Below are 19049 nucleotides of genomic sequence, written 5' to 3'. Positions count from 1 at the left end.
ATACAGACCAACCCTCTGCAATGCAGGAATCTTTTGTCCAACAAGGGTCTCAAACCCACAACCCTCAGATTAAGAACCTCATGCTGAGCTGTATTTTAAAACATGCATGCAAGATTTTACTGTCTAATGTAGGTGTTGACTGATGTTCAGAACATAATTCCATTTCATAATGTTTTTTAAAAAAACCTTCTAAAATGATTTGCTTATAATCCCCTTTCTTTATAGGTTTCCTATTTTTCAGAATTCAATGTTTGAATACAGTGGTACCTCGGGTTAAGAACTTAATTCATTCTGGAGGTCCATTCTTAACCTGAAACTGTTCTTAACCTGAGGTACCACTTTAGCTAATGGGGCCTCCCTCTGCCACCGTGCCGCTGCCGCGTGATTTCTTTTCTCATCCTGAAGCAAAGTTCTTAACCTGAGGTACTATTTCTGGGTTAGCGGAGTCTGTAACCTGAAGGTGTCTGTAACCCGAGGTACCACTGTATTTGTCGTACCATGGAATGGGTGTCAGTTTCGGTTCTCTCAGTTTCTTGTTTACCCAATCTTAAATTTGGTTCTCCCCACATTTTGCAGCAATTCTTTTTGAAAAAATCCTTCAAAACCCCAGTCAAACTGTCTTGCTGAGGTCATAACTTGTATGATTGACACAAGCACTCCTACGTGTCCTTTCTACTGATTACAGTCAAGACAGATCTCTGGGACTGAAGCTGCAAGAACAGCCTTTAGAACATAAGTGATGTGCCACTTGGGCAGAGTCTGAGCAACCACCTTTTACAGCCTACAGTATGGTTGTGATGGTGGAAAAGTAATACTCTTTTACTACCAGTACATCCACGTAGCATAGATCAATAGAAGAGTTTCAATTTGATGAAGACCTGTATGTAGAAACCCCAAAGGTTGATGATAATAAACTCTCAGTAAACCAATGCAATTTATTTGCTAAGCATTTTATGGCCATATTTTGTTCACTTGTTTCTATTTGAAGTTGGAAGTGCTGCCTTTACTTATAAATATCTAAATAACCTGGTCAGAGGTATCCGAACAAACACCCTGCCTATTCTCTAAGACAGAGGTCACAAACATGGTGCCCTCTAGGTATTTTGGACTACAACTTCTGTTAGTTCCAGCCAGCATGGCCAATAGTCAAGGATTATGGGAGTTGTAATTCATAACATGTGGAAGGCACCATGTTGGCTACCCCTGTTTTAAAGCTAATGTTAGAAGCCTGGACCAGATTCCCCTGCTTTGGGAGGTAAGGCAGATGCCATCCAGGGCTTTTTCTATGGTGGCATCCAGCCCATGAAACACACTCTCTACAAATATTCAGGTCATGTTGGCTTAGTTAGTCCAAACTGTTTTATTTTACCAGGCATTTCAGAGAGGCTTGCTTGTTGCTCTTTATTGTTTACTGTTGTTTTTGTTCTTTATATATATGAATTTTATAGGGCCTTTTAAAAACTACATTTGATTTTTCTTTTTAATGGATTTTATACATTGTATGGCACCTACAGCTTGATAATTAAAAATATAATGATTGATAATTGAACATACAGCAGAATATAAATGTTTTAAATAAATAATACAACCTGCAATCTTGGCCTGCAATGCAGGGAATTCAAGAACATGAGTTACTTCGAATCAGACTGATTTTTAAGCTCTGTTTTATGCAGAGCTGTGTTTTTCTATGTAATGTGTTTGTAGTTGTATTAAAAAAATATCAATCATTACATTTAGTATCATATTCTATTTGGGTAGTTCACTGTCTAAAATAAAAAGTTATATCCTCAGGCCTAATTGAGTCCAATGACAAGCAATTAAAATCTAAGCCCAATTTCATCACTGTAAGCTGAAGGCAAGTTTCTTTATAAATCTACTTTGCAGTTTATTAAGAAAATGTACTGAGATCAATTAACTGAGTTAAACATGTGTTCCTCTTTTAAAGTATTTCCATAAACTCCTCAATCACCCTCTTGAAATATATCTAGAGCACTTTCATATGTGGTAAAATGTAACAAGAGAGTAACAGCTGGATTCATATCATACCATCTTGAAGTGGTTAACATTTTACTGTCTTAATTCCCTTAATTCAATCCAGGTTGCTCATTCTATCCAGTATTGATTGGGGAGCCAGGAAGATAAGAACTCTTGAGAGGTGACTAAGAAACATTCACTGATGCTTGTTCACTAAGCCATTAGAAAATAATATAAAGGAGTTGTCTTACAGGGTAGCAATAATATTTTGAGAGTTTTGGTTAATTAGTCTTGAAGGAAGCCAACCAATTTGCAAATAAAAATATTTTCCTGTACTGAAAACTGTATTTTACAGCATGTTTTTGAGGGAAGGGGGGGTGGGTCATTTAGTCAAATATTTAATGCCAGCTTCTCAGCAATAAAGATTTGTTTTAATGCATGCTGGAAAGAACTATACAAGGGACAATTATATGAATGTTGCCTTCAGTCGGATGCACCAATAAAGCATAGGGAAGACCCAATGCATCCCATATGGATATTGTTCATCTCTGTTTCACACACTGAGATTCTATTAATTATTAGGAAAATGGGACCCATCATATCATGTTGCCAGTTTGAACCAATATAACTAAAAAATCCTTGAGCTGCACGTTGTTCAATATTTGCTTTACACTTTGTCTAAAATACTGAATTGACCGATAGAAATAGTATGTAGCAGATACATTTTGTGTTGAAGCTCTGCAGCAGCACATTTGAGGGAAGAAAACATGCAATAATCTTCATATCTAGATGGCGCCAGTTTGCATATGAAATCTCTATGGAATCAAACATTTAGCGGTTTGTAATCAAGCTTTCCAGTGCTCCATGGGAACATTGGTTCTCTAGAATAAAGCTTACAAAGCAAATAATGAGCATGGTCAGCAGCAAGTTTAAGCCTCAGCATAGAAAAGCATGCCCAGCTATGTTTTTACTGAAAACCTCAGCTTGGCTGGGTTACAAACTACAGGAAGAACTGAATCATGAACTGGAAATTTTGATGGCAGCTTTCAGATATGTTCCAAGTATACAAGCAATTTAGCACTCAGAATGCTCATCAAAGTTTTAAAGACCTACATTTAAAAAACAAACTACCAAAGCTGCTACTTTAAAATTGTGCAACTTATACACAAGAAGCTAATGTTTTCCTTTCTTATCTCTGACAATAGATGTTTTAGGCATGTCTTGCAGATTAGCAGGGAGTCTAGCGGCTGAGTCACTACTGTTTCTTGACAACTGAAAGTATGCCACTTAGCAGCAATTGCTTTTCAAAACAATAAAGACCAAATAACGCAAACAACTGACACTATTTTAGATGGTCACCTGCGTTTCTAATGGATGCAAATTAGTTTTAAGTTTCATTGTTGACTTTATGAAGTGAATACATAGATCAGTGCAACTATCTTAAACCCTCCCCCCATTAATTCCCCATATTCCTTACTTGAATATTAATATTATTGCAGCTACCAGAAAAAAGGATAATTGTGAACCACAACAAAGTCTGCCAAATATCTGGTATGCGTCATAAAGTTATGACACAAAATAGCCAACAGATATTTAATGTTATGATACTTAGTTGCTTAATCTTTTTGTCTCTATGGTAATCTCCAGTCTGATACTTTGATGCAACAGATTAATCTGCCCATGATTTCTGTTCCCATCCCTAACTGGGAACAGTAAACCTTATGCAAAGCTGCCATCTGGTGACCAGAGCCTGTAACTCCAAGATAGGGGGAAAGTGCTGTTGAAAAGAGAGAATTGTTATGGGTGGGAACTACAAATTGGCAGCTGCTGAAAACCAGCTTTAAAACTACCAAGAGTGTTTGTCCAGAACTAAATATGGGCTGTAGGGATGTTGTTGTTTTTACAGGAACTTGCTGGTGGTACGCTCAGATGATACACACATCCCACTATTGCCACAATTCACGGGATTTGGAATGGGATACAAGAAACTGTGTCTTTATCGTGCCACCTTCAACTCTGTCAGGATAGAACTGTACACCATGAGGCAACTCATTGGAATGTTAATGGAAAGTAGAACCATTTGCAAGAAAGAATCATAGACAGGGAGTGCTTCAGACTTCACACATGAACTAGTTCTCCCTTGAAAATGACGGTACCTATTTAATCTAGCCACACCTTTCAAGTTGGGCTCCAAGGTGGCCTGTGTAGCAAATGGGGGCCTTGTATCACATATATTAAACCAGAAATTATTGGGCAAAATAAGTCTTAAGATGTTGTGAATTTACTCATGCAACATTACTATTTTAATGAATAAATGGAAACAAATGGAAGGAGTGTAAGCTCTATGCAATATTACCAAAGAGGGAAAGTTACTGATGGATATCTAAAATAAGCATGATTTAAAATAGCGGAGTATGAGATGGCAAAACAACATTTCTAGGAAGAAGAATGCCACATTTCAGGATAGCTGTGCCCATTTTTCGTACAGGAGAAATCAGTATGACTTATTTTTTAGTATACTACATGGTTAGGATTGTGTTATAGATTATATCATTTACAACTGTCTTCTTTCTCAATTTATATTTTGTTGCTTTTCATAAAAACACAAAATAATAGTTAACTCCCAACAATGAAGGTAAGTGCCAGAGGCAATCACACTTGTAGACATCAGGAGTTAAACTTTTTCATATTAGGAGCAGTGAAAAGTAGAAATGTCTTGGAATAGCTAATTCTGAAGCATGAGTTCTGCTATCTTGTCGATAAACAATGCAGTTTCTACAAGATGCAACAATGTCATGTCCCCCTTTAATAGTAAACTACTAGCTTGAAAAAGTTTACTAGTCCATGGAGGTGGCTTTTCCGCATCCCTTCTAAAATTAGTTCTCTTCCCTGCCCCACTGCCACAAAAAAATGGGGAAAAGAAGAAAATCGAAAAGTTATCACACAAACCATGCCTAATTCTACTGTGATAAAAATGTGCTGTATCTTACCATGATGGCCCTTTCATAATGTTCATTGTCTTTATCAATATCTATTGGATATCCATTGAGAAGCCAAATAAAAGTAAGGTCTAAAGATCGATCGTGCTCGGCGAGACACTGCATGGTAGCATTCCATCCAACTGTGACGTCAACATTGGTTGGTGCTAAAACAATCTTTGTAGCCGCTGTGCAGTTTAGGAGAGAAAGCAGAACATTTGCACATCAACAAAACAGTAGAAGTGCAACTAAACTTCTGTATCTGAAAACTTCACTATGGATTATTCTCACCATGACAACTGTAGTCCATTTCCAGACCTATTACATTCTGTTTCTGCTGAGGCCTCTCAATTGTAATGAAAAAAGATACTTACGGTGTTTTAGTAATGTTTTGGGCCTTGTTTAATTGGCAGTAAGACACACAGAGTTCTGTAAAACTTACTCCCGTGCAATTGTGCACAGGACTGCTGTCTTAAGATATAGATATATACTACTATAATAATATGTATATAACCCTGCATACAATAGACAAATATTATTATAGGAATAGCAGTAGAACAAAGAGGGATCTGAAACAGAGAGATGGTCCTTTTCCTATGACTTCAACAGAATTCAGAGTGAGTGTGGTGTAATTATAAACATTTTAGTCTAGGATCTGCAAGACTAGGGCTCAAATCTCCATTCAGCCATTAAGATAACTAGGTGACCATTGTCCAGTCACTAGCCTAACCTACCTCATAGGGCTGTTGTGGGGATAAAATAAGAGTTATGTAGGCCACCTGGGGAAAAGTTGGAATAAAAATATAATAAAAAGATGTAATCCATGTCAAATCTAGTATGTGCGCCAGAGAGCTTAATTTACAGTCCATGCAGTAAATTATGCCAATGTTGTCATGACCCACAACTTAAGGACCTTGCAGTGCATGGCAAAGGTCTCTGATGAGGTTCAGGCTGCTTTCTTGTGGAGAGAACCTCTCAGTGCCTTTTTTTTTTTTGGACCTCTTTGTGAAAGGACACAACCCTGCCAGTTCTGACTCAGAGAACATAAATCTTTATCTCCCCAACCTCACAGACCACAAATTAAGGCAGATACTCCAGTGAACCTACATGTCTTGTGAACCAACATGAAGTCTGAGTTTGCTCTAGCTCCCTGCAGAGACAAGAGCTTCTTCTAGCCACCTTAGGAGGAGAATCTTTCAGGCAACAGGACCCCCTTGGAGCTATCCAAGGTTCTGTTCTTATCTGCCTTTTGCACTGACCCGACTTGCCTTCACTAGATATTGCCTGGTTTCCCTGTGAGCCTCAGGCTCAGAAATGTTGCTTTGTTGTGGGTGGATGAGGGGTAGAGTGAGAGCATGTCTGCCACTCAATCTGCAACAAAAGTATCAGCTCAATTGCAATTTGTGTGAATTGTGTCATTTTTAATTGAGGCACCAATTAAAATCCTGTACAAAATCCTGTACAAATCACCTTTTAGAGAAGTTTGATTGCTATCTTGCTCAATACATTATAAATTATACTAAATAAATGTATTCTAAATTATTCTAATTTGACTTAGAAGTATTTATGTTGAACTGATTTGAATAAGACTCAAGGGCAGGCAGTAGTACACTAGCATTAAGTTTTTTTGCTCTGCTTCCATTGTGTCTTCTGATTTTACTTGATAGGCAATAAACAACAGTTACCTGTGGTCAAAAGCGTAGTAGTACTATTAGCTTTTCCTTTGTTATTTTCTACAAAACAGGTATAGTTGCCTGCATCAGCTGCTGTGACATTAATAATTTCCAGACTTCCATCATACCAAATCCGTATCCTATTGAAAGGGAAATTGTTAGGAAACATATAAGAAGAAACAATGGCTTTGTGTAATTGATAACATATTGGATTTCTTTTTTTAACTAGACCTAAATTGTTACAATATATAACAACATCACATATAAAGTAAAATGGTCTGCCCTAACCCAGAAGTTGGAGTTTAGGCAATACATTCAAAATATCCAAATAATGCAATAAGTTCCTATCCCAAACAACCATTTGTATGGAAAGTGATACATAGCTTGTGTTAACCAATAAGTTTACATAATGTGAGACTTGACTTAATATGAATGAATCTTGTACCAGTGAGCAACTACTTCGCTCTTCCTTTTGTATGAGTCAATGAACAAGCCAGGAAATCTTCCACTAACTAATGTTTCCCATTTTGTATGAATCAGAAGCTATGGTTTGAAGTTGACTTAATATTCTGGCTCGTTCCAAAGCTGTGTGGATGTTTTCTGGTTTGGATGAAACAGAAAGCTACACTCAGTGGGAAATATTCTGACTTGTTCATTAGTTAAAGTGAAGGGAGGAGTTAACCACAGTTTCCCATGGTGAACATCAATCCACATAACATATCTGGTCAACATTAACTATGGCCAGTTTAAACTTCAACTTTAGAAATCATAGTTTTAAGCTAAACATAGTTAATACTAACCATAGTTGGTCAGTTCAGACAATATGACAAGCTTCAGCTAACTAAAAGATGAAGCAAATGATTCTGTGCAGAAGGACAGGAGTCCAGCAGGAGGCTGAGCATTAAGAAGAAGACAACTCACTTGGAGGTGTCCTCCCTTAAGAAATGACTTTGAACTCCATCATTATCCTATGGAGTTCAAAATGGAAATGATGTAAAACCATTTGTAAAACAAATGACTTCCTCCGAGGCTTACACAAGAGCCCCTTTCATGTGCTACTCATGTGAAAGGGCTCCAGGCAATTAAAAAGAAGCAGAGTCACACCACTGGCCCACCCAACATCATGCCTGTCCTCCTGGCTCCACCCCTGGCCACCACACATTGAGTATGTCTGTATCTATGGACCTCAAGACCTTTGTTTATTGTGCAAAGGTCATGGGGTGTGGAGGAAGGAGGATGGGTACAGCTGTACTTCCCTTTAATTGCACGGAGTACCTTCATACGACGGGGGGTAATGTGAATCACCAGGCTAAACAGAGACTTCCATTCTATCCTGCTGGTGCTTCATCCCACCCCCTTTTTAGCTACAGACAAGCAGCAATGCAGCTTGTCAAATTCCTGGTTGGTCTTTGTAACTGGCTGCACTTGAAATAGTGGATTCATGAGTTGTGCTGGCTGTGCTAACCAAATAATACTGACCGGGTTGAATTTCTAATAATTTCTGTTCCTCTACTCCATATGAGTTTTGGCCTAGGAGCTGCTCTAGGCTTACATTCAATTATAGCTTGACCTCCTTTAGCAGCCAAGACCTCTCTCTTCATGGGGCTGAATTCAAAGGTTGGGGCTAAAACTGCAGGAAAAACACACAAAGATAAATACTTTTAGAAATTATGCTCTCATTTCAGATACTACCAGTGCAATACTACAATGTCTACTCAGAAGATAGTCCCAATAAGATCAATGAGACTTAATCCCAGATGTATGATTGCTATCTAAATATGATGTTTTGCAGAATTAAGAAGATCTCATCTACCAGGTCTGTCAACTGATTAAAGATGAGTTCAATCATCTGCCTTTTTACCAGATAATCAATTCATGAATCAATTAAATGTAAACGTATTGCATATGAGCAAATCCTCAGTATAGGGTGTTTTTTTTCAGATATCAAAGGCAATATGAATTCAATAAACCAAAACTAGTATTCAGTGGTAGATAGCAAGGCAAGCTAGTCTATTTTTTTTTAACTTTTCCATCCTTCTTATAGTAACACACCAGAACTAAGATATACTTATTTTAACTCACAGCTGTGCAGACTCACTGATTAATCAGCTAGAGTTTTGGTTGGCTACTCTAACCAATGAAGCTGAAGAAAGCTTCACACCTGCATTTATTGCTTTTTAAATTTTATTTCATTCCTTGACAAAATTACCAGGATTACCTACATAATAACAACACAATAAATACTTGAAATATAAATAAGTTCAAACATGTAACAACAATAAAAGGTAAACTCACACATTATCTGTTTTATTTACTAGAAATGGTTTCAAATGACACAGAACATGATGTTTTCACTAACCGAGAACTTTCAGCTCAGCATTTGAATAAATCATTCCATGAATATTTTCTGCTACACATTGATACATGCCCTCATCTTCTTTCTTCAGGCTAGAAAATCTCAAATCTCCTTTCCAATACTAAAAGTGAAAGACACAATAAAGATATAATAGGCACAAGGCAGCAGTGATGATTAAAAACTGCCTAAATTCCTTTCTGTTCGAAATAGGGACTGAAAATAAAACTGCCTATATAAAATGCTACTATACAAAACTATGGTGCTACTGCACTTGGAATCCTATCTACAGTTCTGGTCATCACATTAAAAAAGAAGAAAAAAGATATTGTAGAGCTGGAAAAGGTTGAGAAAGAGGGAGTGGTTCCCCCATAAGGAAAGGTTACAATATTTGGAGGATAGTGGAGGATAGAAAGTGGAGAAAGAGAAGTTCTTCTCCTTCAGCCATAATACTAGAACTAGGTACCATCCAATGAACATGAATGTTGGACTATGGAATTTACTCCCAAAAGGTGTAGTCCACCAACTTGGAGGCTCTAAAAGAGACATTAGGCAAAGATAATACTATCAGTGGCTATTAGCCATGATGGTTATGTGATTCTATGATTCTGATGTTGAAAGCAGTATGCCTCTGAATACTAATTGGTGGGGATCATATGGGAAGAGTTTTCTTGCACTCAGGTGCCGCTTCTGGGCTTCCCTATGGCATCTGACTGGCCAATGAGAGAACAGGATGCAGGACTACATGGACCTTTGGCCTGACCCAGCAACACTCTTCTTATGTTCTTAGTTTATGATGGTATTGCTAACCAATGCAGCAACAGTCACTGGATAAACAAAGGATACTCTAATTTCTATGCAAAGGGAGTCCGTGTGAGCAGTTTGCTGCATGCAAAAGTCACAATCAACTTGTGCACGTATGAAACTTAGGGCGGATATAATGACCTCTTTCTCCCATTGCGGATATAACTATTTCAGACAATAGAGCTTACATGAATTCTGTGTTGGACACACACTGGTAAAAGGTAAAGGTAAAGGTAAAGGACCCCTGGATGGTTAAGTCTAGTGAAAGACGACTATGGGGTTGCGGCGCTCATCTCACTTTCAGGCCGGGGAAGCTGGCATTTGCCCACAGACAGCTTTCCAGGTCAACGGGTAAACTGCTTCTGGTGCAATGGAACACTGTGACAAAGTAGGTGCGTGGCTTAAATACTTGCAGCCCAAGTGACTGATATCTATTGGTTAATTATACAATAACCTTTGTTACTAAAATAAATATTATTTGATTCCTTTTCCTTTGTAAATTTTGCAATTGGAAATAATGCCCTAAAGGAAATGAAAACAAAGAGAATTTTCTAAGCTTTTAAAGAACACTCTAGTAGAATTAATTAAATTTCTATACTATCCCCCTTCATCCAAAGAAACACAAAATACATACCATAGTAACAAACAAACAAAAATATTCCCCAGTTTAAAATACTGTTTACTTAGCCAAAGGCCTGGGGAAAGAGAGATGTTTTTGCCTGACACCTAAAGACATGTAACGAAGGCACCAAGCAAGCTTCTCTGGGGACAGCATTCCACAAGTGGGGAGCCACTACAGAAAAGGCCCGTTCTCATGTTGCCACCCTCTCACTGAGAAGGCACACAAAGAAGGACCTCAAATGATGATTGCTGGGTCTAGGTCATATGGGGAGAGGTGATCTTTGAGCATTCAACAAAACATACTCACAGCAATCAGGATATTTTTATTTCTATTGCTCAAAATCATGATTTGCATGAATATGATGTGTTGTAGCATTTGCATGAAAATGATGTCAATATAGCATTCCAGTATGTAGACTTTTGTTTTAAAAAAAAGTTTACAAATGTATTTGACACTTGGTAGCATTATTTATCAAAGACCATTCTTGGTTTATTTATGTGCTTTCTACTACCTTGGGAAAAAGGTAGTAGAACATGATATGACATGACTGTGGGCATAACCTAAGCCTACCGGTATTCCATTTTTCAGCCATCGCATTGTTGGAAGAGGCTTCCCTGCAGCTACACATGGCCAGTGGAATTCACTGCCTATATCTCTCTCTGTATCATTGATGTGCTCCACCCATTCTGGATACGCTGAAAGACAAAGAAAACACAACTCTTGCATTTCATGCATGTTCGAAACCAGTTGCGGGGAGAGTAGCCAGAATCAAGCTAATTGCAGTTCAAACAAACCACAACCCCCCTCCCCAAGTTTGGAGGTAATTATGAATTGTATTTTGTTTAAAAGTGCATGATTACTCTCTTCTCCTGTGACATGGGGGAGGGGAGAATGCAAACCCAGGGCTTACTATGGCTCATTTGCATAGCAGGAACCATATATACATATATATGAACCAACTCTACAACACACATTCTGGAAACAATTGCATGTTTCTGTACAGGTGAAAAGACCATGCAACCTAAAATAAGTCTCAAAAACCCATGTGACCCCTGCAATGCAATTTATGAAGAAGTGTCCCACCTACCTTGAACATAAACTTTTGCTGAATGCTTATCTTTTCCTCTATGATTTTCAGCTTCACATTCATAGGTTCCTTCATCTTCAAACTGAATGTTGTAGATCTTGAGGACTGCACCAGACATGCTTACTTCTGCACTGCTTGGCATGGGTTCAAGATACTTATTCCATCTTATCTCTGGAACAGGGCTTTGAGAAGAAGAAAAATGAGCCTATGTGAATAAAGTTTGGGTGCCCTTTGGTGGTCTTTTGTCATTCCTTCCCAAGCCTTCTGCCTCTGCTCTCCCCTTCTACTTACAGAACTACTTTCTCATACACCCACACCCAGTTGTTTTCTTTTTGTAAATTTATAGCTCATCTTTCTTCCACCATTGATTTTAAAGTACATGAGGCTCCTATCCAGGCACAGACCAGTCCAAGACCTGCTTAGCTCCAGCAAGCTGGCTGCATCATCTGCCTTCAGACCATACACCATGAACCAAAAATGGAGAACCTTTGGTTTGGGGATCAAACACAGTTCTTCAGGCCTCTTTGCCTGGCCCATGGGACTCTATCTATCTGTCACCCTCTGAACAACACCCCTCAACAGCAACACCCTCCTTGAGTGTTTTTGTCTGGCTGGAACATGCCCTTGATAACTTTTCTTTTGGGTTGGCTGGATAGAGGATAGAGATGCATGTGTGAGTATGAAGTAATTCACCTACTGTACAAAGACAAAGTTCCCATAGTTGATCTGCTCAGTTTTGCCTCTGATGCCACATAACGGTGGCACCTGGGTCTCAGAATATTGCTGAAAAGGGAACATGGATCTTGGGCTGATAAAGCTTCCCCATCCCTGTTGTAAACCAACTGAGCCCTTACTTAGCTGTTAATTGACCCTTTACTTAGCTAATCCTCATATCTTCCTCACTATCTTCACAGTCAACCACTTCCCCAGTCCTACCACATGGATAGTGAAAAGCAGTCTATACACCTTATTAATTAAAAACAACAACACCTTGCTTTGTCTGTGAAATACAGATTGGGCAGACACTTGTGACCCTGGCATTTTGCACAATACTTAGATCATTGTTAAGGTCTGTCAAGCAGAAATGAGTTGCGTGTCAAGGCCCTGCACCTCCTCCCTTGATGAATAAAAACACGTGGACACATGTATTTTAGGTTAATGGGCTGAAAAAGGCCACAACTTTTATTGGTTACAGAATGTGAGTGGTATTGGCTTTTGGCATTGGACCCGAACTGACTATATCTGACTCCTGCCCACCATGCAGGTAGCCTCACAAGGGTTAACCACCTGTAGGGGGAGCCCTGTTGATGTATATCAACACAGAGCTCCCCCAGGGTCACTGGAAAGCTCGTACCATGGCCCTAGCCTCCACCTGGGCTTCAGACAGGAACCACGACCCCAGGATTCTTTTAACAGAATACCCTTAAAGGGGAGGGGGTAGGTGATGGCCACAACCTCCCCTCCCATAAACCAAGCTTTTCCAATGCCTAACCACCAAACCTTACACAGTTGTGATGATTTGCTACAAGGTAGGTGAAAACCAAGTGGCTGGTGCCAATCTGCCAAGTGGAAAAATTCCTACCAGGCCCCTTCAACAGGCAACCAAATGAAGTCCATAGCAAGGTTAAGGTGTCGAACATGGGAAGAAAGGGCGGGAGGACGGGAGATCCGTGGAAGCCAGGAAGCAGAAGGAGGAGCTCTCGGCTGCACGGCCACTTAAATGCGGCTTGCCCCCCCCCCAGCCGGATTGGCTGGCTGCGATTGTGACGAGTGCTGGGACTCCCCAGTGACGCGGGGGTTTTGCCATGCCCCCCCACTGAGGGCAGGAAATTGCGAGGCCTGTGGGCAACCCTGCCCCTCCCTGAAGCGGAGTGGCTTTGTTGAAATACTGTATTGATTATTTCTCACATAAGGGGAACCTGGAGCTCCCTATTTTGAACAGAACAGCATACAAAAGAAAGACTGAACTGTACAAGAGCATAGGAATTAAAGTGTGTGTGTGTGTGTGTGAGTGAGTGAGTGAGTGAGTGAAAGAGATAGAGATAGAGAGAGGGAGGGAGGGAGGGAGAGAGGGAGGGAGGGAGATAGAAAGATAATGGTGGCACTGTGGAGTCCAAATCCAAGTGTGGAATTTCAAATCCAGACAGAGGGGCCATTTTTTATTATGTATATTGCCATTTTCACCAAGGGCAGTTTTCTTCCATGGTTTTCAGTGACATAGGATCTTTGGCCCATATCACACAGAAGATCATGTAGATGAGCATGGCTGCCCACCTGAATCTATGTACAAAGTCACCTTGAGTGTGGCAGGGGAAGGGGAAAGTGTCTAAGAAGGGAATATTTTGACCTCTCAATTGTCAGGTGCAGACTTGAGGATTACATCTGACAGCAGATTAGGGCTGATAACCCAGGCCCAGTTTAGTCTACACAAACTGTGCCCATGAGTGGAACCAACTTCAAGCATACTTACTTTCCGAGTGCAAAACACTCCAGTGTTACATTCTGTCCTAAAAGTGCGTATGTCTCTTTGAAGCTCACTCTGATATCTGGAAGATAGCCTTTTGAACCTAACATGAAAAGAAATGAAAAACTAAAAACCAGTCTGTTGTAATCACAGGCAACCATTTAAAAACATGTTCTACTACATATTTACACCCGAAGTACCAGGATGGTATGAACAGCTAAACTCACTCTGTGTGAGTTTGACCATCTGCATGGGATCGATGGTTCCAATGTGTTTTTTTAAAGTATAGACATAATTTTTCAACAGAATATGCAATATTTGGTTTACATAAAAGAAGCATGAAGGAGTGTTGTGTAAGCTCTCTGATCAATCCCTTAATTGTGCAAAGCCTTGCCTTGTTGTGGGGTGAAGTTTTTCAGCAAACTCCACACCATGTCCCAGTTGTAATGTGATGCTTCAGAAAACACTAGTTGTATCTAACAGTGTAATGCCACGAGAACAGTGAAGCCAGCCACAAATGGCAATGCCTTGGAAGGAACTATACCAAATACATCTGTTTGTGTATTAGTTTCAATTGCACATAGCCAAAATTTTTTTACTGCACTAAGAATGTAAAGAAAAATAAACAACAGACAAACTGATGTACCTAATATTCTGGATAAATACTTACGATCTGCTTGAGGAATGAGTGGAATAAAACTGCTGAATACACTCTTAGTGATTGAGTTGCTGGTCACAAAGCAAGAGTAGTTGCCTTTATCTGATGCTTCAACTTTAGCAATGTATAGATTGCCATTTGTCTGTGAGACATACCGCCGTTTATCCAAAGTAATAAATTCTGGGAAATCATTCAGAACCCAGCGGTAACTCAGATCATCTGGAAAGGAAGGGGAAGTTTTTGTTGACATTTGTAAAAGGATCAGGTGTGTGCAATTCTAGAAAGAATTTGTGCAAATACATGAATATAATGAGTTGCCTGACATGAGGTTAAATGGTTCTTATAGTCATTACTATTGAATTTGACTGACCAAAATTCTCCAGCGTATCAGTTAGAGGTCTTGCCCTGATTTCCTAATATACTTTTAATCAGAGATGCTAGTGAATTGCACCTAGAACCTTAAAAGTGCACTGCCACTGAGCTATTACTTTGCTGTATCTTGTAACATAGGAAGATGCCTTATATATTGAATTAGAAGACTGTTTAGCTCAGTACTGGAAGTGGCTTTCTAGAGTTACAGAGAATGGGGTTTTCCAACCTTAGTCGGGAAAAGCTAGGAATTGAATATGGTGGCTTCTGAAAGTAAAGCATGCATTCTGCCACTGATCTTAGGGCATTTCCCTATGTAAAATGAACGTTTCAGTGACTTTTTGGCCAAAGTTATGAAGCTTTCTTTGGGGCAAAATTGAAAATAAGAAGACCTTTTTGAGCTATTGGCAAAAGCGACATAGGTTGCCATACATTTCCCCAGATATTTTGCCAATTTCAACAACTTCTGACTGCAGTATTCCAGGTCTGTCCCAGGATGTAAGGTTTTCAGGGACATGTTAAAGGGTTAAAAAGACATTAAGAATCAGTGAGTGTAGGAAAAAAAACCCAGTGAGGGCTGCTCAGAACTTGAAAGGTATCTTTGAAGCACTTCATTATTTTACACCAAAATCTTCTGGGCTGAAAAGTTGTTCTAGCTTAAAAGGGGAAGGAGAAAGTCCTAATGAGCTGGCCTCTAGCTATCTGGTAGCTGGATTCTGCAACTTACAACCTATTTTATCTGTTATATTATTTAACTAACACATTGCTGTCCTGCCTTCAATGCTGTTCACCTTGGTAGAGTTCTGAATACACCCTTGCTTATTTCCATAATCAGGAGTGGGGATCCTGTGATCCTCGAGATGTTAGGGGTCATTAGGAAAGGGTTTGGAAAACTAAACTGCCAATACCATAGTGTCACTGTACACATCTGTGGCTAGAGCGCACTTACTGTCCTGGTCATATCATAAGCTGCTTATATTTCACAGAGCATCTCATCCATTCTACTGGCCTGACTCTTTGCTGAAAGCAGGACCTGAGCACAACAGCACTCTCCCCACTTGTGATTCCCAACAACTATCACTTGGAGGCATACACTGCACCCAACAGTGGAAATGGGCAGGATCTTGTTTCCTGGCAGACAGTATCTGTGGCTGCTGGAAATAGTTATTGCAAGTTCCCCTTCTGGTTGCTTAGAGGAGAACATTAACCCAGTTGGAAGCTGTAATGCAGTATGACAATCCTGAAGTGAACATGGCCAAAGCTTTCGTTGGGTGCGCAGGGAATAGTGCTAATAGCTTGCCTCTACTCTCCGCCAAATGGCAAGATTGCTGGCTGTCACACCAGAGCCACCCGCTCTACACTTCAACTGCCTACCATTCCTCCCATCCGATTAGTTCAAATATACTTCCACTCAGGCTTTGTGCTGGCTTTATGCTAGGAGATGGCACAGTAAGCGCTCCAATTATGCCTGAAGCATGCTTGCCATTTGTGGGAATGTAAGCGCAAAAGTTCACCCAGCTTTATCAGCAAAAGCTTTTTAACAGCAACCAGATGCAGCCGCTCTTTAATCTGAAGAGAACCAACCTCTCTCTAAGGAACTAAAAAAAAGTAAAAGTCAAGCAGCGAGGTTGATCTGTGCTTCTCTTATTACAGGCTTTAAGCAGCTTATGTAGCTTATACCATCATATTCAAAGTTAGGAATTTTGTAATCATATTAGTTTCTATCCTGTTCTTCCAATGAAAGCTGAAAAAATGTGGATTTAATTACCTGGATAATGAGGTGGAGGGTCACAGAGAAGGACAGCCCCAACACCTTCCCGCACTTTTACTGCATGCCTCTCTTCAGGAGTAAATGGATATAAATCTATGCAAGACAATGTGCATGTATTATATAATTGTATTATATAATATGCAGCTAAAACTGCAGGTATAAACTCACCAAAAATGTGAAGTAGGCATTTACAAAATAAGCATATATTCATTGGTAATTTACCACAAATTTTTCCACAAAAAAGAGTATGGTGGGTGTACAAGCCTTTATTCTATCATTCCATGGTGTAACAAAAAGGGTAGGCATCAATTGTTAAAGGATTATTATTTTTATCTGTGTTCTATCATAGACAATGGAGAATGAATACAGGTGCAAGGCTACCTACTTGGAATCAGTATTTTCAAATCAGGAGTTTTCCTTTGGAACTGCTGGGGCCAAGATGCACACATAAACATGAGACAGCTTAGGAAAAAACAATGAAAGCTCGCATAAAGCTATCTGTCTCAGAAAACTTAAAGTTGTTTGCAAAATGCCAACAACATAGATTATTTGCATGGCCAGTTATATGAATAGCATATAAGGCTCCTGGAACTATTAAGACACCCTAGGTATCTGCCTAGGGAAGTTCTTATAGAAGTATTGGACTGTATTGGGACACTCATGCAAAGTTGTAGAACCAGCAATGATAAGGGGGAAAGCAGGCAAGCAAAATGTAGCTGAAGAATTCATTGGGTCTAGTGTTGGTCTGAGGTGCAAGTGGAAAAACAAAGAAGAAGTCCATCAGAACTTGGGTCTCAGAATTCACTGAAAGTTCACCTTGGAAACGGCAAGGTGAATTTCAGATCCCAGGCAGAGACTTACAGGTTGACATGGGAATGTATAGTTGGGCTGATTCCCTAGGCTAAGTTAGTCATAGATTCAGGCACAGTACATGAACAGGAGCTGTAAGGCTCAGGTGTTACCCTATACAGCAACTTTACCTTGGTCCAATGGATTTTTCTACAATATATGATGCTACGAATAACACTTAACAACAACCCTGTATTTAATAAATTCTCTGAACATTATTCCAACATTTCATTCATATTAAACTTTTGGGGTGCGGTTGGGGTGACTTATCATCGTTGGAAGGTGAGCTTGCAAAAATCTGCACGGTACATGTGACAGACAAATCTTCGAGCTATGATCATTTTTTGCAAATGTTACAGACCTATTTGAAAGCAGTACTACCCCCCAGCCTGATTTTATTTTAGTAATAATAAATGCCAAAGGGTATGTGTGCCTGCTTTAACAGCAACAGCGGGGATTACACTCATCTTTGGATTCTGATGAGCAAAAAACCGCTTTCATTCAAAAGTGGAGATGATAAACCTCTCAATACGAAAAACGTATTTTGAAACATTGTTTAATGCTATCCTCTCTTGAAGAGGATAAGCTTATGTTCTCATCTTTAAAGTGAATAATAAATAGACCATGATCCCATTTTTAGAAGTTATTAAATTATGCATCTATTTTATGTACTTGATCAACACAATTTCAAAATTCGCTGAGACAACATATCAGCACTTATCATGGAGTATACCAGCGTAATGCTTCAAGCCATGATATGGGAGGCAATGGACTCTCATATTACATGCAGATGTGCTGTCATAGATGTGTCAATGGAACAAAAGAGGGCATGAATTCCAACGAGTTCTTTCCTTCACATAACAGATAATTCATTTAATAAAATTATTCAGGAAGAATAATTTCCTTTTTGGGGTGGGGGGGAGGCTTACGTATATACATATTAAATACTAAACTCACATTCTGTACTGGAGAGAAGACCAAAGCATAAGATGGGAATTATAGATTTTGCCCTAAAGTCCTAAAAGGCAGCATATTTCACACTAAGTTAATGTGTAATGAAAAATGGGTATTATTTCTGTTCGGGAATCAAGTACTGCTATTAGTCCTGTATAGTTTCATCCTTTCTCCAAAGCTGAACAACACTGAATGTGCAGAAAATGTTTGCATAAGGTTCTCTTATAATGACAGTAGTGTCCTCAGCAGGATTTCCTATCCAGGGTCAAGGATTAGAGATCTATCTTTAGCATATAGTGATGTGAACATTTTGACCTTCATTTAAACCTCTTGGCATCTCTGATTCAGCCACTTCCCCCTGAGTTCTCCGTCCTGTCCAATAACATTTCACATATCTAGGTTGCAATCCTAATCACATTTACCTGAGAGTAAACTCAATTGAATTCAATAGGATTTACTTCTGAGCATACAGGGTTAGGAATGTAGCCTAAAA

At 39.4% G+C, this 19049-nt stretch overlaps 1 protein-coding gene across 1 annotated transcript in view; it reads right to left on the bottom strand.

Annotated features, from left to right (window-relative positions):
• Nucleotides 1–19049, bottom strand: part of CNTN1 (contactin 1) — a 159023-nt gene that overhangs the window by 22814 nt on the left and 117160 nt on the right. The window contains exons 9-17 of the mRNA XM_053405202.1: nucleotides 16751–16846; nucleotides 14626–14832; nucleotides 13962–14058; nucleotides 11492–11673; nucleotides 10975–11099; nucleotides 8985–9102; nucleotides 8105–8255; nucleotides 6638–6765; nucleotides 4965–5140 (exon numbers count right to left, since the gene is read on the bottom strand). Of these exons, the coding sequence (XP_053261177.1) occupies nucleotides 4965–5140; nucleotides 6638–6765; nucleotides 8105–8255; nucleotides 8985–9102; nucleotides 10975–11099; nucleotides 11492–11673; nucleotides 13962–14058; nucleotides 14626–14832; nucleotides 16751–16846 (1280 nt within the window). The remainder of the gene's footprint in view (nucleotides 1–4964; nucleotides 5141–6637; nucleotides 6766–8104; nucleotides 8256–8984; nucleotides 9103–10974; nucleotides 11100–11491; nucleotides 11674–13961; nucleotides 14059–14625; nucleotides 14833–16750; nucleotides 16847–19049) is intronic.

Source organism: Podarcis raffonei, chromosome 10 (assembly GCF_027172205.1).
Source record: "Podarcis raffonei isolate rPodRaf1 chromosome 10, rPodRaf1.pri, whole genome shotgun sequence".
NCBI lineage: Eukaryota > Metazoa > Chordata > Lepidosauria > Squamata > Lacertidae > Podarcis > Podarcis raffonei.
This window is presented reverse-complemented; position numbering and strand designations above follow the sequence as displayed.